Genomic DNA, 21,498 nt, shown 5'->3' with positions numbered 1-21,498 from the left:
TCCATATCTTGTGTCAACCATTTGAATTTCTTTCTTTCACTATTGTAATTCCAAAGTTCTTGCAGCCAACCCACCACTAGCTTTGAATCACTTTAGATAACCAACTTACTAATATTCATATCTCTTGCCCTTTGTACTCTTTCCATTAGAGCCATATTTTTATTATGGTTTATGTTTAATTTTATTATTAATTTCTTACATTTTCACTTTCCATATGTTTTATATGTTATGTTTATGTATTTTAATATGATCTAATAGGCTTTTTAAAACATTAGTTCAAAATTTAATTATGCTTTTTTATTGATATTATTTTAAATTTTTTGTTTTTTTTGAATTTTCTTTGATTTTTTGTATTTTTATTTTTTTAATTTTGTACCTCACTTCCAAAAGGCGTGTGCCCAGGTGCGAAAATCCCCTTGTGCTTTTTTATGCCGTATGTGTTTAAAACACTGGTGGTGATGGTTAGACAATTTTACTTGCCTAGAAGTTTTCTATGTTTTTTAGGATCACCATAGAGCTTACCTTGATCAATAGTCAACTTGGTATTGGGATTAACAGGAGACTTTGTCGGCCTGGAACCCAACAACTCCATCTCATCAAGTTTTATCTAAGATGCAATTTGTCATAGATTCATGCTGTTATCAAGATTGGACCACTTCAATATCCCAAAAACATTTTAGACAATCAAGAAAGAAGGAGCTAGAAACAGGATGTGCGGTATATGAGTGCTTACCTTTTTTGAGAACAATGGGATGGTTGGGACCAAGTTGGTGGATATGCTGAGAAGAAATGGTAGATAGCCCCAAGGCTTTCATATAGTATGCACTCATTTAATTTTGCTTCTCCATTGGGAGTAGACTAAGAACAAGAAATGCAAACAGGAGCTGGTAGTATAACCAACAAAATTTCAAGAGAAACCGCATCAGTAGCAAAAACAGGTACAAACTCATATAATGTGAAATCTGGACAAACAAAGGATATTCTCAACTTAGGACTGTATCATTGATAACCTTTTTGATTATGAGCATATCCAAGGAAAATACACTTCATGGCTCTATCATCCAGTTGTCCAATACTTCGTTCCGGATGGTGGACAAAGCATATACAACTAAGAATACATTGAGCCAAAAGAAAAGGAAATTGAGAAGGAAACAAAACAGAGAAAGAACTCTGATTATGAGGAATAGACAGAAGCATTCTCTTAATTAGGAAGCAAGGAGCAAGAACAACATGTGGAATTTTTATGGCATGTTCATTTGTTTCAATAATGATCTGGTAGTAATGTAGTATCAAGCAGGTAGTAATTATTTTTCTCTTAAGTCACACCATTTTACTTGTATGGAAAAGAGGTTTGGTGAATGATATCATTCTGCCCAAGATAAGTATGAAATTGGTTATATAAATATTCATGATCATCATTACTGATCAGAAAAAATATTCATGATCATCATTGAATCGTAGAATTTTTAACAGAACTGCCAAACTGATTTTTGATTTCAGCATGAAGCAGCTATAATATGGAAAGTAATTCTTTTCTTTCTTTCATTAAATATAGCCAATCCATTCTTGAATAATCGTCCACAAAGATATAACATACTTTATCCATTACATATCTTGACCTTTGTTGGACCTCAAACTTTTAAATGGATAAAAGAGATTATATGCTGCTTACACAACTAACAAGACTCACAATCCAGAAAGGACACAAGATTAATAGTATGTGCCAATGACTTCAACTTCTGTAATGACAGATGGCCAAGATGGTAATGCCACTGTAACAGAATGAGGGATGACTAGAAGGTTGCCTATGATCCATAGTTTTCAAGGCGCCAAGGTGAGGCTAGGCGACAGGGGGATGCCTTGTTGTCTAGGCGTCACCTAGGCGATGGATTTTTTTTTATGTAAAAAACATAGACCCTAGGGTAGTTCCCTAGGTACCATAACTATATTTCTGTAATAATTATTCATAATTTTCATAAGAAAAGTATAAAGTTCTTGGTTTTTTTTTGATGAATAAAGTATAAAGTTCATGTTAAATTATAGAAAATCAACATATTCATGAGAAGATGTTAGTCTTGGGTAAATTCTTGGGTGTGTCAATGGAGGGGTTGGAAGAGGAAACAATCAAGTTCTTGGAGGGGATTGAACACAGGGTTCTGTTGGAAAGAGGGAAGCTTGCGGCTAAGAGAGGGGGAACAAATTCAAAGAGTAGTAGGGAATTGATGAGGTTGATATGGGGGCTGAATGACAAGGCGGGGTCTAGTGAGGGGACGGCGAGGGGAGGGAAAAGACTTTGAGTTCTGGTTGGAGAGTGGCTGATGTTCTTCTTATGAATCAGATGGATTTGAAATTATTATCTTGGAATGTTAGAGGTTTGTGTTCGGGTAGAAGGCGTGTTGTGGTGTGTGCTTCTTTGAAGAAATCGGAGTCGAAGATAATTATGCTGCAAGAAACTAAATTGGATTACATGGATGCTGCCATTGTCAGAAGTATATGGGGTGAAGGGGATGTTAGGTGGAAACCTAAATTGGCTGGAGTGATTTTTGGGAGGAATTGGCTGGAGTGAGAGCCAATTTTTCTATTCCTTAGGTGATAGGAGGTGACTTTAATGTTTGCCTTTCTGCCGATGAAAAGAGTACAAGAGGTATGAGATCTAGGTAGATGATCCAGTTTGCAGATTTTATTAACAGTTTTGAGCTGGTGGATCTTCCCCTTCTGGGTAGTTGGTTCACCTGGACAAATAATCAAGATTCCCCTACTCTGGTGAGACTGGATAGATTCTTGGTTTCTCACAGTTGGGAGGATTTACTCCCTGATTTCAGGCAGGTTGCTCTCCCTAGACCAGTGTCTGATCATTGTCCAATCCAGTTGGTTTGTGGTTTTCGAGGCAAAGTTAAAGCCCTGTTCAAGCTAGATAACTCTTGGTTGGAAGAGGCAAAGCTTATTCAGATTTTGAAGGATGTGTGGAATGGGCTGCAAGTGGAAGGTTCAGCTTCTTATATCTTGGCAAGGAAATTAGGTGCAGTTAAAGAGAAATGAAAGCTTTGGAAAAAGGAGCTCTCCTTGAAGTCAGAAATAGAGAAGTGTGCCCTTTTGAGTACCATTAAGGACATTGATTCTGCTGAAGAGGTGGGTCCCATTTCCGAGGAAAGCAGACTCAAAAGAGCTCAAGCAAAGCTAAGGTATGACAAATTGGCTATGGAGGATGAGATTAAGTGGAGACAGAGGGCCAAGGTGAGGCAGCTGAAAGAGGGAGATAAAAATACACATTTTTTTCATAAGATGGCCAATGCAAGTTTGAGAGCTTCTTCTATTTCCAAGCTGGAATGGGATGGTAAGGTTGGGGTTTCCGATGCTGATATTAAAGGGGTGGCTACAAGTTTTTATAAAAAGCTCTATACAGAATCTTGGACTTGTAGGCCTTTTCCCAGGAATCTCCCTTTTAAGAAGTTAAGTGAAGATCAAAAGCTGTATATTGAGAGGCCGTTCTCAGAGGAGGAGGTCAAATCTGCTATTTCCTTGATGGCGGCTGATAAGTCTCCTGGCCTGGATGGTCTCACCATTTTGTTCAATACCGAATGCTGGGATACTATTAAGCAAGACATTATGAAGGTTTTTCAGGCTTTTCACAAAAATGCTTCCCTTCAAAGGAGTTCGAATGCTACTTTCATTACTCTTGTTCCAAAAGTTGAGGGGGCTGTGAATGTTAAAGACTTTAGGCCCATCAGTCTTCCCCACAGTTTCTACAAGATTTTGGCTAAAGTCCTTGCTGAGAGAATGAAAGGGGTGTTAGGAAGTGTCATTACCAACAACCATTGTGCTTTTGTGCCTGGTAAGCAGATGCTTGATTCGGTTCTCATTGCTAATGAATTAATTCACTCAAGAAGAAGAGAGGGTGTTCCAGGTTTAATTTGCAAATTAGATATAGAGAAAGCTTATGATCTTGTTAATTGGAGGTATTTGGATTCTGTTCTACATCATATGAACTTTGGGCAGAAATGGAGGAATTGGATTAAGGTTTGTACAACATCTCCTAAATTCTCAGTTCTGATTAATGGCCAGTCAGCTGACTTCTTTGAAAGTTCTAGGGGGCTGAGGCAGGGAGATCCTTTGTCCCCTCTGCTGTTTATCTGTGTAATGGAAATCCTTACCCTTTTCTGTAAAAGGGTTGCTGAAGATGGCAGTTGGGAAGGCTTTGCAATTTGTCAGGGAGGAGAAAAAGTTAATCTTCTAAAGTTTTCTGATGACACATTGTGTTTTATGGATGCTTCCCCATCCCAGTTGGATCTCATACTTGGTGTTTTAATTTGGTTTGAAGTGGTGTCTGGACTTTAGGTGAACTTGAACAAAAGTTCTATCATTCTGGTGGGGCAGGTTTATAATTTAGGTGTGTGCTGATGTCTTGGCCTGTAAGACTGATTTTCTTCCTGTGAAGTACTTGGGTCTCCCTTTGGGGACAAATTGGCTTTCTCCCTCGATTTGGTATCCAGTCATTGAGAGAATGGAGAGGAAATTATCTTCTTGGAAGGCGAAGTACCTCTCTCTTGGAGGGAGGGTAACCTTGATCAAAAGCACTCTCTCTAATTTGCCAACTTATTTCTTATCCCTAATTCCTTTGCCTGTTGGTGTGGCTAAGAGATTGGAACAACTTCAGAGGAATTTCCTATGGAAAGGTTAGGAGGAGGACAGCAAGATTCATCTAGTTAACTGGGACCAAGTCTGTCTCCCTAAGGAATCAGGTGGTCTTTGAATAAGGAAGGTAAAGAGTTTCAACACTGCCCTTTTGTGCAAGTGGATCTGGAGATTCTCGACTGAGAGAAATGCTTGGTGGAGATCTCTTATTGCTGTTAAGTATGGGAGTGAATGGGGAGACCGGAGAACTAGAGAGACCCCCCCTTGGGGTAGTTCTCTGTGGAAAGGAATTATGAGATTTTTTCCTATTTTCGGAGAAGGGATTTCTGTGAAAGTTGGTAAAGGTGATAGAACAAAACTTTGGAGTGATGATGAATGGTGTTCAGAAGGCCCTCTTGCTGTTTCATTCCCTCACATATTCAGTTGTGCAGTGAATCATGAGGCTACTGTGGCTGACTACTTCTCTCTGTAGGAGGGCTCAGTTGCTTGGTCCCCTCTTTTAAAGAGGAACTTGTTTGATTGGGAGTTGGAAGAATTCTTGGAGCTGCTGAAGACCATCTTTAGCCAGAAGATTGATGGATTGGGGGAGGATGAGTGGTGCTGGAAGTGGAAGCCGGATGGGATCTTTACTGTGAAGTCCATGGCTGATAAATTATGTAGTGAGGGGCATGCTGATTTCCCAGCTGCTCTGATTTGGAATCCGATGAGCGCTTCTAAAGCTAACTTTCTAGTGTGGACGATGGCTCTAGACAAGTGTCTTTCAAGATCAAATCTGCTGAGAAGAGACATTCCAATTATGGATCCAAATTGTGTTCTTTGTGGGAAGGATGCAGAAACTACGGATCACTTATGTCTTCATTGTCCATTCTCTCTTTACATCTGGATGCATTTTTTCCAAGCTTTGGGTGCTAAATGGGTCATGCCGAGATCAGTTAAGGACCTCCTCTGTTGTTGGAAGCTGAAGGGTCTGAATAAGAAGGGAAGACTTATGTGGAATACAATCCCAGCTGCTGTGTTGTGGTCTATTTGGACTGAAAGAAATGGTAGAATTTTCTGTAATAGGTCAAAGGATTTGGATGATGTTATTCAGAAAGCTGTGGGTAAGCTGATTTCTTGGATTTCCATTTCTGGGAAGTTCACGAATATTAGCTTGCCTGTATTATTTCAATCTTGTTCCTGGTGGAAGTTGTAATCTTGGCAGCTTTTTAGACTGCCTTTTTGGGTCTGAATTGCAGTTTGTTTGTGTTGAATAAATTTACTTTACCTTTTCCAAAAGAAAACATATTCATGAGAAGATAAAGAAGGAAAAGAAAACTAATCAACATATTCATGGACATCAACTGTATAGTATAACCATTCCTTAACCACAGATGCGTTCCAAACTTTGAACCCTGGGTAATACAGCATCAAGTACCCAAATAAAACAAATAGACATCAAAGAACTCTAAACAAAACTAATAGACATGACTCCATAGAATGCAATGACCATGGCCTCTGACCCTGCACCAAACATCTCTAAAGATCTTTCGAAACACCGTGGTAATTCCTCATATCCAATTCACTTGTTTTTTTGTGGAAATGTAATTTACTTCTAATTCTAATGGTCTCAAATTGCATTTTGTCTTTTGAAAAACTGTGATATTGTGATATTGCTTGGTGTTAAAAATTAAAGTTTGCATCTCCCACTACATTTCTTTCACTATAGCCTCACTTGAAGTTGGTAATATTTATGTTGCCAAGAATCACTTTTTATATACTTTAATCTCGATTTTAATCTGCATGCCAGTACCCTTGAAACATAAACTGCCAATCGTATTTGTATAGCAAGTTCTTAATGTTCACGGTTTGCATATCTTTAACTTCTCGGGTTGATTGGGTTAATTGTCTGGGTCTAGAGTTTTCCCTAATCATCTCGAATTTTGGAAAGTTGAAGGCTATTTCATTTCCATTCTTTCTTTCTTTCTTTTTGGTTTGGGTTTATTGGCCTTTAGATTGGTAGCTTTCTTGTTGTGATGATAGTAGCTTCCTTGTTGAGGCACTGTCTAGGGAGTTCGGCTTCTATCAGGGCAATGCCTGTTCGAGCAGACTTTACAACCTTGCATTGGGAATATCTCCACACTCATGTGCTTTATTTCATGGGGAGATATTCACGATACAAGATTGCAAGAGGCTGTTGGGACGATGTGAGCATGGGCTTGCCTTGACTGAAGCCGATCTCCCATCTAGGTGGGTGTTAGGTGCAAGGTGCCCTTGGAGGGTCACCCCGCCCAAGCACTTACATGTTTTTTTACAAGGCACCACATACAATTTTTATATATATATATATATATTATTTTATGATATTATAATATTATGATAGGTATTATTGTACTAAATTATTCATTTTGTGGGTTTATAATATTTTTATACTTATTACTAAGTTTCTTCATTTTATTTTCTTATTTGTTTCAGTTTAATAGATACACGTTTGTAAACTTGAACTGGTAAGTAAGGAAGAAGTTGAAGGTTTTATTCAATCAACACACAAAAAGTAACTACGGAATGGTTTCTTCTTTCCCTTTCTTTTCTTAGCACCTTTAAAACTATGATTGAGATGGAATTCTTTGTGGGAGAGCCTATTCCATTTTTATGTTGATTCTTTGTGAATTTGAAACTATGTATGTATGTATGTATGTATATTAGCTTTCCAGAATTGAATTGCGAGTTTCTTTCATGGCCAGTTTTTTCATCTATTTCAAAAATCTTGTCGTTCAGGATGCCAATTATTGACAAATTTAAAGACATGGGAACCGTTGTTATGGGTAAAATAGAGTCTGGTAGCATCTGTGAAGGTGATAGCTTACTGGTCATGCCCAATAAGGTATGCTACCTAAGCTTGTTTTGTTCTCCAAAATTGTTGATGCAACTTAAGAGTGATTGAGGGATTCACGTGTTGATATGCAGGCTCAAGTGAAGGTACTTGGCATACAGTGTGATGAAAACAAAGTGAAACGTGCAGGGCCTGGTGAAAATGTCCGGGTAAAGTTGTCTGGGATTGAAGAAGATGATATATTGTCTGGCTTCGTTCTATCCAGTGTTGGTAAGCCTCAATTTTCATATGGTTTTGTGGTTGGCATTCCTAGAAATTTGGCATGAGGTTGGTTGAATAGTATATGTGCAAAAATTTTATTCTTTCTTTTTTGGTTTTCAATGAAAATTTGAGCCGTGTTGTATTGGGGGTATGGTGAAGCATAGTAATCCTGTAGTCTAACCAGGCGATCATTTAGGTGATTACTTTTTTATTAAAAATGGTTAGTTTTATATTGTTTCCCTAGTGTTTCTTTGGAGGTAGGGATGAATAATGAGCTTTATAGCTAAGGTCCAAGCAAATACAATACATCTATGAAAATTATATAAATTAAAGAACTGGACACAGATCACAGAAAAGATGAGAATTGTTCAACCTCCTTTATGTAGGAGGTCGAGGACTTGATGCAGGACATTTGCATAATTGAAATATAATCAGTTAATGGAACATTCCTAGTGTCTAACGTATTTTCTGGACCATCAATTATGGTTTGTATGTTTACCAAAGAAAAATATGGTTTGTATAAGTATAGCATTAAAGTGGAAAAAAATGAAAACCATACAAAATAAATGAGGGAGTGCAGCCTCTACACTGTCCACTAGAAAAAAAAATGAAAACCAGACAAAACAAATGAGGCAATTTTGTTATCGTAACTTGGGATTGTGGTTTTTTTTTTATTTTTATTTTTTAACTTTCTTGTGAATGGAACTTAATGGATGTGTCACCTCTTTCTCCTCTTTAGAATGAGGCACCATTTCCTTAATTGACAGTAGAGTTGACAATCAAATCAAATTATTTGGTGTAGACTCCAAAATATTTGTGTTATGATTCAAATTGTATGATAGATTTCATTGATAAGTTCTTCAAGAAAGAGGTTGGTTTGTCTTCTCTGGTCACCTCTAACTGATGATTTCATCAAGCTCAACTTTGACGGCAGAAGTCTCAGCAATTCGGGCTCCTCTGGAATTGGAGGGATATTTAGAAATAGAGATGGACATGTCATTGCATTGTTCTCAGGCCTAGTGGCCTAGTGGGAGTGGGGGACTTTTGTAGAGGTTATCTCAAAATAGCCAACTCTCAGGTGGCATGGAACACTTTTGAATGCATTCAAGTACGAGAAAGATGGCAAGGCCCTCCCCCATCAGTAATTAACATTGCAGATGGTAAGGACCTCTGGATTGTCAATTTCTTGGTGAAAATTGGTCCAGAATATCATGAGGCTCAGATATTTAGGCAATACCAGAGGTAGAGGAAAATAGATTACAGGGATGCTTAATGGGGAAGACATGGGGGAGGAGGTTATTAAGGCTTTATGCCTAAGAGCCATTAGGTTAGGGAAGGGACCTATTCAAGAAATGGAATCTTTAGAGCAAGTGCTGCAGTCTCTAACAGAGGAATATGGAGACGATGCAAGTCTAGACTCCTGTCGTGAGAAGGAAGAGTTGAATGGCACTATCCACTAATGGTATTAGTGGCACTAAAAGGAGGGGTAGGGTCCAGTGGAGATGTACTAGAGCAGCACTACTTTGGACTGTTTGGGAGGAAAGAAATGCAAGAAGCAGGGTAAAATCGGGACAGTTCTCTGTACATTCTTGTTAAATGCTTAACAGCTGATTTGATGATTAGAAGAGGCATGAATGGGATCATTGATAGATGCTGTTTGTGGTGATTATGCAGAATCATCAAACCATATCTTTATTCACCGCAAATTTATAAATCAGCTATGGGTGGTAGCAATGTCTTTTTTTGGTTTTCATGGATGCCTGCTTTGAGTCTATTGAATCTATTTCAATGTTGGAGGATGAAGGGCTTAATCAGCATAGGAAAAATTCTATGGAACATATCCCCACCTCTGTTATTTGGACAATATGGAGGGAAAGAAATCAAGAATTTTTAAAAACAAATTCAATGACATATCAGTGGTGAAAAAAAATGTTTTTGTATACAACAGGAATTCTGGGGCGTCCAACCACAGTACTTATTTAATACTGGTTCCCTATTCTTTAGCTTTTTTTATTACCCAATGTACAATCCCTCAATGTTGATGGGTAAATGTATATATTGGCAGTTTATATTAGTGTAATACATTGCTTTCTTCAAAAGAAAGAAGATTCCATTGTCAAAAAAATCAACAATATTTGTTGGATACTTTGGCTGAGGTTGATAATTAGGGTTACGTTGAAGTTTGGTTAGGGTTAGGGTTGAAAAATATGAGCCCAAACTTGGGGCAAGGTTAGAGAGCTGATGCCTTGGGCAACCTGACCTGATCTGAACCTGACAAGTCTTCATGTTTGCATGTTTTGATACACATGCCTATATGTATGTATGCACGTATGTATATTCAAAAGTCAGATTTAACCAGAATCTCAGCCCATGTCTTTGGGTTATGGGTTCGACAACTTGGGGTTGGGTTAGAGTGATCTCAAACTGACCTAATCCAGCCCAACTTGCACCCAATTGGTAATACCTCAATACTTCTAATGTATCGTTATATATGGACATAATGAATAACTTCGAGCTAAAATTTTCTTATCTCTGTATAATGGAGATTCGCGTTTTTCTATCAACTTCATTAACTGATGTTTTAATTTATTGATCTTTGTGCAGTAAAACCAATAGCCCCAGTTTCTGAGTTTGATGCACAGTTGCAGATCCTTGAGCTACTGGACAATGTATGCTTACTTTAGTGGGTTGCTTACTTTTAGCAGCCTAATCTGGTTCCTTGGTTCTTCAAAGTTTGTTGAGCTTATGTATAATGGAGTACAAATAGTTAGAGGAAATTTGAACCCTAAATATATGTTATTGTTCCAGGCAATTTTTACAGCCGGTTACAAGGCAGTACTGCACATTCATGCTATCGTCGAGGAGTGTGAAATTGTAGAGCTGTTGCAGCAAATTGATCCAAAGACAAAGAAACCTATGAAGAAGAAGGTTCTTTTTGTCAAGAATGGTGCTGTTGTTGTATGCCGCATTCAGGTCAACTTTATGAACTACCTATGAATCCATAAATTTTTTTGCTGGAGTCTGGATGGGAGTTGCTGAGTTATTTTTGTAAAATGTGTCTCGCAGGTTAATAACTTGATATGCATTGAGAAGTTCTCTGATTTTCCACAGCTTGGAAGATTTACTCTTCGAACTGAAGGTAAGAGGAATAAACAATTTACTTTTTATATATGCTCATGCTATTTTTTATATTGCATTAGTTACTCAGGTTATTGTTCTATACAGGGAAAACGGTTGCAGTTGGGAAAGTTACTGGTCTTCCAACATCTAAAGCTTCAACAAATTTGGGATGAAAAGTAAGAAGTTTCTGATTTTCTATCTTTCTCCTTATGTTTCACATCAATAGATTTTCTGGATAGCCTTTTATTGTTGTAACTATACTGTAGAAATTAAGTTGGAAATATGTTATCAATCCATGTGTGTACTGTGTAGATGCTAGTGCAAGCTGAAAAAAAAGGTTTTATGGAGGACCTTTAACCCCCCTGATGTAGGAAGAACAGGAGAACCTGGTGAGAATAAAAAATGACTTGGAAAGGTTGGTTGATATAAAAATTGTAGTGGGAAAGAAACTTGGGTTGTTCTTTTTGGATGGTGAGGAAGCTTCTAAGAAAGTGCTTCTGGAACTAGATAAAAAGATAGATCTTTAGTGGATGATGATGGTTCACAAGTCATTGTTTTAGAGAGACTTATGATGATTTGTTATAGTGATCTCTAGATTGAGTTTAGATAACGTTGAGAGATTGAAAGAGATAGGTTTTGTTTTGACGGCAGGTAGATAGTTATACTGAATGGTTCATGAGCAGTGTTTAGGAAACCGGACTGGCCGATTGCACCACTTGAACAGTGATCTGGGGCCCTGGCCAGTTAAGTCACACCCCAAGAACCAGACTTGCTAAAAACCTGGTGAAAACTGGCTGACCTGCTGGTATAACCAGAAGACCGGTGAACTGGTCCTGGTTTCATGAAACCTATCGGGTAATCAAATATTTGAAATTTCAATAAGCATGTGACAAGAGTTGAACCCATGACCTCTTATTTTTATATATTGCTTAAATACCATTAGTCCACTTCTTTATTTTTGTTAATTAATGACCTATATATATATTACTTTATTATACACGTATTTTAAATAAAGTGTACTTGAACCCTGGTCATTTGCTTTAAAAATTAAGTAATTTTCCATCAATCCACTATATTTTGCTTTGACAAAATTTGTAAAATATATTATATATTATTTATATGACCTCGTATATATATGTACATGCCACATCATCACAATTCAACCTCTGTTTTGACTCCCATTGAACCTCTGACCCATGCCCTTTTCTGGTTCTCTGTCTGGTCTGGTTCTCTGAACATTGTTCAGGAGTGCTGTTGATATGGTTTGTGGAAAAATGATGAGAGTACATTGAGATTGATTTTAAGGAAGTTAGCTTATGCAGGTGTTGAAAATTGGTGGTTGGAGTCTGTTTTGTCAGAGGCATTGAAGCTGGAAGATGGAAGTTTCTTGAGGAGATTTTTTGTTGTATGGCAAGGTCCTTTTGGATTCATATTGGTTGATTGTGATGTAGATGGTGGTGATTTACCAATTTTTTATTACCCATTCTGTACTTGTTATATTTTACTGAGAATTTCTCTTTATTATACATAAGTGAATGTGGTGGGAAGAGAGAAATCAGGGATCTGGATAATGAGAGGAAGAGATTCAGATCTGAATGGAAAAGAGAAAGAAAAGGAAGAAAAGAAAATTGCACTTTTAGAAGGAAAAGAGAAAGAAAGAAGATAAGAATCTTACTAGCAGGTAACTTAACACTCATGCTGCAAAAACAACTTTTGACCATGTTGTCAGACTTGGATTAAACATAAAACTATTTTGGTCATTGGCCATGGATTTGATGGTCCAACCACTAGGATAACCTAGCGACTAGGGGTAATCATTTGTAGCATGGTCTAGCCGAGAATACAGATATACAATAACAACTACAAAAACACTAACAAAAACAATTACAATGACATGACTAAACATAATAAACCATTTTGTTCAAGACTAGAACATGCATACACTATAGGTGACTTCTGTTATCAGTTTGGTTTTGACCAAATAATCCCTTGTAGGAAGAAACTTGAGAAAAAAAATAGGTTTGTGCTTTCTTTGAGTATTTCAGTGCTTTGAGTGTTTCTTCTTTTGAGTGTTTGTTTGCTTCAAGTGTTTCTTGGTAGTGTCTGTGAGAGTTTATAATAAGCTTGAGTGTGGCAGTTTCAAGTATTTCAATCAAAGCCTTGTAAATTTTATATTATTCTATCCCTTAGAGTCTTTATCTTTTACTCCTATTCTGAATGTATAGATTTTATTATTTCTGCTTTGAATGTATTTCGAGTTAATAAATTATATATACTTGTGATTAGATTATTCTGTTCCATTGCAAACTAATATCAGGAATAATGTTAAACTACCTTAGCCTATTCTTTGTAAAGATGTAGCTTTTCCAGAGAATTGGATCCTAAACTTGACAGATCTGCCAAAGCTTTTAGAGGCGACAGAGTTAGAGTCAATATCCAGGATAACAATGGATAGAGGGTCATAATGCAGAAATCATACTGCTCCCCAAGATGGTCTGTAGACATGTCAAGAACATAAGCAGAAAATCTAGATCCCTGATATTGGGAGTTGGTATGCCATATGTCCAGTAGAACCCGGGCCAGAATTTTCAGTTGAAAGACCATCCTCAATAAAATCATATGAACGTTTGGAGGCTGACTTTGAAATTACCATTATGGAAATTGAGCAAGTTGAAAGGTTTGAAATCAACAATTAAATATTAAGAATAGTTTTTAACTCTCAAGTAAAGAGGAAAAATTGGCCCCTCCATTTTTGAGGCTTGCTATCAGCTCCTCTTCACCTATTTCTAAGGGTTCCATGATTTAGTTATTTTTTCCATGACACTGATTTCTAATTTCTCAATATGAATTTTATGATATTTAAAGATATTATGACTTCTAAGCTGATTCCAAAATAAGTGTAACATTTATTCCTGATAATAGTTTGAAATATTGTGGTCATTGTCTTTTTACTTTCTATCTTAATTAGGACAAACTGTATTCATCACCTTGAAGTGTACTCTATACATTAAAGGCTACATTAAATTACAATCTGCTTTATTCCTAAATCAGTCAAGAGTTTTCTGGTCAATGGGTCAAAAGTTTTCATCCATATTACTTATTGGTATGGTTCTTTCTACTGTTTTTATGTTGTAATCTGTTTTGAGTTTAAACATTCCTCGCTTATGGATTTTTTATTAACTGGGACCTTAGTCCTATTTTGCAGAAACTATTTAATATTTTCAAAACTTATTTTCTCCATATTTTTTATGGACATGACTCTAGAGCTAGATCACCCATTGTCACTGGTTATAGACAGAGATTTCATTAACCTAGCCATAGTCTTCCATCTAAGTTCAGGAAATCTTATCAGGCAGTCAACAGTATTACGCCACGACCTACTTGAAACATTTCAATTGGTCTAAATTCCAATCTACCACAAGTTCTGGAGTCGTCCTACCAAACTCTTTAGAGATTGAGTATAAATTGGATAATGATGATAGGAGTGAAAATTAGGGTACAGATAGGATTGGAAGTCAAGAGATATCTTGATGTGACTCATAGAATCAGGGCAAGATGGGCAAAATGGGGGGGGGGGGTGCACCCGAAGTCCTATGTAATAGGAGAATGTGACTTGGGCTATGAGGAAGTTTTATAAGATAGTTATGAGGCCAAGAATGCAGAGTGTTGAGCTACCGAGACATGTCTAAAAATGAGCGGTAGAAATTTGAATTTTGAGATGGATAAGTAGGAAAAAAGGAAGGATAGGATCTGTGATTTGATTGATCTAATAGTAAATAAAAAGAGAAGCAGGTACAATCTGTTCTTGTTCAAGTAGAAGAGAGAAGATGAGGGAAAAGAGGATAAGAAATAGGGCTGAAAGCAAAGAGTGATCGAGCTCAACTAATCTCTAAACTGCCCAATTTTTATATTTATAATAATCTCGAATTTACATATCTGTCCTTATCTAATAAACAAAGACAAGACAAATAATAAATAAAGAGAAAAAGACCAAAATGGCCCTAACTACCAGCAGTGTAATTTAACAGGCCTAAGTTGGAGAATATATGTCATAAAGCTCCAAAATGATACAAATGTATTTTATTTGTGCACAACCCAATCCTTTAATGAAGAGGTCAGTTAGCTGATCTTTAGACTTCACATGGGGTGTAACAATTTCTCCACTGAAACTTTTTTCCCCTTACAAAATGACAATCCATATGTTTGGTTCTCTCATGAAACACTAGATTAGAGGAGATATGAATTGCTGCTTGGTTATCACAAAACAACTTCATGGGTGTTTGAGACCACTACTCCTATTTCCTATAGCAATTGCTTTAACCACACCAACTCACAAGTAGTATAGCCCAAGGTTTGAAATGTTGATGTTGGTGGAAGTGTCAGTCATCCAAATATAAGAAACATGCCTGAAATGTTGAAAATGTTGTACGGAAATATTGTAAAAATTATTGATATGGCGGAAACATTGTAAAATGTGCAAAATATAGAATCTTATTTTATGAAATGATAAAAGAAGCATAGACACCTTTTTAAATTATTATCTTGTTCTAAATCATTAAACAAAGCTAAGAAACTAAGGTTATAGATAAAAGAATATATTCTAAAGTTTCCCTGTAAACCTTAAGATTCGGAGCTTCATGATAGAATGAGTTAAAGCAAAATTTGAACTTATAGAAAATGTAAATGGTTGTAACAAGTTAACCAAATAATCTATTACACAAACAAAAACTAATATTTAACTTTATATTTGAAATGAATATTGAGTTAGCTCAAAGTGGTAGTCGTATTAGTTAGGTGGACAATAACTTGCTACTTCACATACATACAATAGTTACCAAATTATGTTATAATACTATCTCTTGTATTCCACATAGTATTGGTAGTGTTCAATGGGGAATATGCCAATTCTAGTAAAATTTCATTTTGTTACCCATGGAAGTGGAAATGGAAGTATGTCGTGGAAATTATCTCTTGCACTCCACATAGTGTTGGTTGTGTTCATTGGGGAAATGTCGAATCCAGTAAAATTTCGTGTCACTACCCATGAAAATGGAAATATGTCGTGGAAATATTAGGGAAATTAGGGACATTTTAAACCATGATATAGCCCATGGTTCTGTACTTAGCCTTAGTAGTTAGCACTGCTCCTAGCAACCACACTTTTCATCTTACTTTTTCAAGTGAAAAATTCCCTGCCATGAAAGTGCAATAGCGAGTTATCGACTTTCTATTCTATGACCGATCCCTCTAAGAATAATTCTCCTTTATTATAAATCTATCATTGACCTGTGGCACTTTTAGATAGCTTAATTCTATACCTCCCATTGAACTATCCATGGGTTTTGCATAAACTGGTTTAATAATCATACACTAATGTTGTGTTTGGTTTGATGGAAAAAGTAGAGAAAGGAAGGAAAAGGTAAGAAAACCTTTATAAACCTTGTATAAGTTTCTGTACTTTTCCCTTTCTTTCCCTACCTTTTCCTTGAAACCAAACATAGCCTAAAGGAAATGTTTGGCCTTGTAATGGTATGATAAATCAATTTCCCCACTAGTCTCCCATACCTTCCAGGGTCAACCAGTAGCTCCCACTCACTGTTAGACACCTTCAATTCTTCACTTTGGGATCTTTAGGAATATCTGCTGGTTTTTCTCCTAATAGACCAGTTTCTTCCAAGATGTCATATCATATATTTCCTTTATGATAGAGATCCCCCCCAATGCTTTGATCTTGTTATTTACATGTCCAAAAAATACTTCTAGTGTCCCAAGTGCTTAGTTTGGGATTGCTTCTGTATAAACTATTTCAACTCTTCAATCTTGCTAGAGGGTGTATCCCTACTAAATACAAAGTAATCAACATTACATTGTTTCATCCCAAATTGATTTACCACACTACCAAGTCTCCCAAACCAGGCTCTTGGATATTGTTTCAATCGATAAGTTGCTTTCTTTAACTTGCACACTTTTCTTGCCTCCCCTCAAGCAACATACCTAAGAGGTTGCTCCATATACACTTCCTCTAGGGCACCATGAAAGAAAGCATTCTTCACATCCAACTGAAACAATAGCTAATCAAAGCGAGTAGCTAGAGAGATAATCACGCGAACTGAACCCATTTTAGTAACTGGTGAGAAAGTATTGGTGCAATTAACCCCGTAGGTTGTGTATATCCTTTTGCCACTAAACATGCTTTGTGTGGTTGTACCTCTCCACATTACCATTTGCCCGATGCTTAACTGTATAAACCCATTGACAATCAACTGTTTTTCTTCTCAGAAAGTAGAGAAGGTCCCAAGTATGATCAAAATGGAAGAGCATGAAATTCATCATCCATTGCCCTCTTCCATTCTGGTGAGAGAAGTGCATCATGAACTAACCTAGGAACATTCACAATCTAACGAAAGAAGGTACATGAATCCTATTTTGTCAATCCGTTCTATTCAAAGCCATATCCACTGTTAAATCATTAGTGCTTAAATCATTTCTTACTACTACCTATGTCTTTTTTGTTCTACCCGTAACTCTTCCAGTTCTTTCAACTTGTAATAAATCACTTCTATGCATGTGACCAAACCATTGTAGTTTACTCATTTTATTACCTATTGGAGCTACCTAGTTCCTACGGTTGACTTCATTCTTGATCCTATTCTTTCTGGTTTTTCCACTCATCCATCTTAGCATTCACATTTCTGTTACACTCGTTTTCTGAACATGTTTCTAGATTGCGTACCATTATGCTCCATACAACATAGCTGGCCTTTCAACTGTTACAGAATTTTCCTTTTAATCTAAGTTGTAGTTGCCTATCACATACAAGTCCCTATGCACCTTTCCATTTTGCCCATCTTGCTCTAATTCTTTAGGTGATACATACATTTATATTATTATCAAGCCTTATATATATCTATATATATGTATGTATGTATGTACACCCACGCCAGAAGTCCAGTTGGGGCCCATGTAGGGCTGGGCCTAGTTTTATATTTGAGCCCAAGCTCTGGTATGGGCTTTGCCTCTTGTCGTAGCTGTAAGCCTGGTCCATGATCACCCTTGCTGTGATTATGAGTGTGGATCTCCTTGTGCAGACTCCAATTTACTACTTCCAACTGATGTTGTTAGACTAAAACCACCTTGTCATCGGCTGGACAGTCCAATTACTAGGTTGACTTTAGCGACTTCTGATGCCATATTTGTTTATAGAGTATGCAATATGACTTCTAGTATAATATTTTTGGTGGGAAGATTTTTGATATGAAAAATAGTAGCTTGATGGCTGTTATTTTGATTTATGCAATCCAAGTTCGAGTCATTGTAGTTGCATTTTGCGGCATAAGATGTAGATATGCATACAATTATTATACAGAACACTGTCACTGAACCTAGAATCGTTGCTTTGTTGTTGACTTTCAGGTTGTGCATTTTGCATCTCCTTGATGTTCTTTTAGTAACAATAGTAAACGCAATTGGCCCAGACAGGTTGTTGAAAATTGTTTGGTTTTCAGTAAACCACATGTCACTGGCAATTGTAACGGCTTTATTGTTGGAATGATTTATGCAGCTGAAAGTTGATTGAGCTTAAAGCTCAACTGCTGTTTTGTGAATCCTTTTGGGCTCTTTTTGTTTTAGCGAAGTTTTTTTTTTTTTAATCTTACCCCAAAAAAGAAAAAAAAAGAGAATTTGGGGTGGCATTTAAAATCATTCTATTCAAAAGATTTCTCTGTTATTGGATAAATCACTTACCTATCTTTTTTATTTTATTTTTGGGTATTAACTCAATTACCTATCTAACGACAAAAAATCATGCGAAGTGTACAAAATAACGTGATTTTAACTTTTGACTCGATAAACAAAATTGACTACTTGTGATAGACTCTTATTCCTGATTACAATAATATTCTATTCACACAAAAATGAACTTTTGAGGGAAGCATCTTCATGAATGACAAGTTTAACTTTTATACGTATGACTTGCTCAATTTCCTTGCATGGATACAATCATCAGCGGCTGTTTTTACATTTCATTCTCTCTTTGACAGGAATGCCATTTTATGATAGGAAACGTCCACCTCTAAAGCACACTCGGGAGCCATTGCACATTCCGATGCTCTTTGCATTGTCGAGCGTGTTGGAATTATTCTGAACTCTGTTGCGTTTAAACTTCTCCAGTGGTGCTGATTAGGGTTTTATATCAGTCATGTGAAGCGTTGTCCATCTGTGCGGGCTTTTATAGATTCACCTTATTTATTGAGGTTTTGATTTTTCATATTTTGATTCCAGTTTGACCTGGTTGTCCCTTAGCAAACCTCAAGCTTTACAGATATTGTTTTGTGAAATCCTAATTTGTAGTAACTTGAGTGAGTCAAAAGTACTTTATGCGCACTCAAGCTTCTCCGTCTGGAGGATGTCAAATTAATTGAAAATTCTTCAGTGGCCCTTTTAAGGCTATAGTTAAGCGATTTTAATATTTTTGTTTTTGCAATTATATGTAATTTCTGTTTGCGGAAGTGATTGCAGTAACTTGAATGGGAGGGATATGCATCTAATTTTGTTGAACAAGGTGGTATCAAATAGAGAAAAGAAAGCTCACTCCCAGCATCAGCATCAGGTGTGTTCGAGATCAACATCAATGAGCCAGCTGTATAGGCCTTTGTTAAGGTTCGGCTATTCTTTAGCAGTTTAGATTCGCTTCTACTTATTGATTTCATTGGTGGATTGAGCTTGAACTTCCCTGAGAAGAATAGTATCTCAAATAGAATTAGAAGGAAACTTTGATATGGCAGAAATTTAAGCAGGGAAACTTGTATGAACTTAAAATACATTAATAATGCCAGATTCAATTTTTAATTGACCTTAAATGAGGGTTCAAACTTCAGAGTGTTGATATGCAATGGTGGATACGAATTTAGCTTTTTACAAGCTATTGGAGCTTGGTTCATGTAACTTGATTTGGTTGGGTTTAAACCGAGTTTAAAGTTGAGTTTTTATTCAAAATATAAGTTAGTATTGCTAATTGAACTGATCTCAAGCATAATGAAGCCTTCGTTTTCTAAGCTTGCCGGGCTAATTAAGTATATATATTTTAATTTTTATGTAATATTTTAAATTTTTATATGTAAAAATTTTATTTTTTAATTTTTAAATTGTCGAGCTTCAGCCAATATCTGAGCCTTGTGTGTGTGTGTTTTTGTTGTGTTCGAATAGCTAGATACTTGACTTGGCTAAACGATAATATGTGATTGTAACATTTGTCATTTATTATCGTCTAGAAAAAATAAAAAGAATAAGATATCCAAAGAATCAACAATATTCTCGATACAGAAAAATATGTTTCGAGAGTTTCCTACTTTCATTTAATCGATACTTTTCATTTTTTTTTTTACATTTTTGGTTGATAATTTATGATTGGAGATGTAAATACAATATTAAAGCACATAGAGGAAAAAACAAAATAAAATAAAAGATTGAACGACTATATCAGTCCTCTTATTGCAACGGCGTGTAGGCCAAATTGCCAAATGCCAAGACCTTTACATTGGTCTTTCATGGCAACGGCCGCAAGTTGAACTCTTTTATCTGAAGATGGCGAGAGACTGGAAAAGGAAACAAAAACACAAGATTAAGATGGGGTCGTTAAATTATGATACATACCACTACAGATTTAAGAAACAATGAGAAGAAACAATAGATCTACAAAACAACATAAAAATTCAACACATATACCAGTACCAGTCGTCTTGTACCGCACCAGGAATTCAAACTGTTTCAGAGGAAGATGGTGAAAGACCTAAAAAAAGCATAAGAAGATGGGGTTCTCAGGGGTGATCTACTTGTGTTACATCGTCTCCAACTAGTTAGATCTTAGATGCCTCGTCAGCATACCATTGCTAGAAATGATAGACCAGAGCAAGAAATGAAGGCAACTTTCATGATTTTCAATATGTGGTCGTTTCTTGTGTGCTTTGAGCTAAATTCATCCAACCAAATAGGATTCAATTCACTGAAGTTAAAGTGTCTAGCTAACGGGCCCTGACTTAGAGGAGTCATTTGGAAATGAAATTAAAATGTGGTTTCAATTGGGATTTGGGAAACATTTTTAATTTCAATAATTAATTAAATGTTTTGTTTCTTCTTTTATTATATTATATATATACTAAAGTAGAGCTTGCAACGTCAGTAGCCCTCTCCTTGCTTGGTTACCCAAACCGAGCAATTCTAGAGAGGGTGCAAGATTCCCTCTAAAAGCCCATAGAGTTGCCACCTAGCATGTCAATCTCTCCTTTTTTGCCCCATTAAATTAGGAAGAAAACCCAATAACTTAGGAAATCTTTTCCTATAATCTCTCATAAAATCTCCATCTCTCCCAATCCACACACAAACGGAAACTTGCCTAAAACCTAACCCATCCATGTAGGAACGTGGCAGCCTTCTCTTTTTCATTAGAGTCCCACTCCATCTCTCTCTCTCTCTCTGTCTCTCTCTCTCTCTAAGTTCTCAAAACACTTAGCCAACACCCCTCCTAAAATTTCTCCTAAACTATCTCTCCCACCTAAAATTCCTCCTAAAACAACTCTTTATCTATATTACATGCCCAATGAATAAACCAACTAAAATCCAAAAAATTGTGGTTAAATTAATTTCTGAAATATTTTTGTTATTTTCAATAATTATTGATA

At 36.4% G+C, this 21,498-nt stretch overlaps 1 protein-coding gene across 1 annotated transcript in view; it reads left to right on the top strand.

Moving 5' to 3' along the window:
• Positions 1-19,304, top strand: part of LOC104589660 (Translation elongation factor EF1A/initiation factor IF2gamma family protein) — a 60,790-nt gene extending 41,486 nt beyond the window's left edge. The window contains exons 13-19 of the mRNA XM_010248054.3: positions 7,387-7,492; positions 7,576-7,711; positions 10,307-10,371; positions 10,511-10,675; positions 10,769-10,841; positions 10,928-10,998; positions 18,862-19,304. Coding sequence (XP_010246356.1) covers positions 7,387-7,492; positions 7,576-7,711; positions 10,307-10,371; positions 10,511-10,675; positions 10,769-10,841; positions 10,928-10,995 — 613 coding nt within the window. The 3' untranslated portion in view covers positions 10,996-10,998; positions 18,862-19,304. The remainder of the gene's footprint in view (positions 1-7,386; positions 7,493-7,575; positions 7,712-10,306; positions 10,372-10,510; positions 10,676-10,768; positions 10,842-10,927; positions 10,999-18,861) is intronic.
• Positions 19,305-21,498: the final 2,194 nt, after the last annotated feature.

The sequence above is a fragment of the Nelumbo nucifera genome, chromosome 1, assembly GCF_055504915.1.
Source record: "Nelumbo nucifera cultivar China Antique chromosome 1, China Antique-T2T, whole genome shotgun sequence".
Classification (NCBI taxonomy): Eukaryota; Viridiplantae; Streptophyta; class Magnoliopsida; order Proteales; family Nelumbonaceae; genus Nelumbo; species Nelumbo nucifera.
The sequence above is the reverse complement of the archived record's forward strand: the minus strand, read 5'-3'. Positions and strand labels throughout refer to the sequence as shown.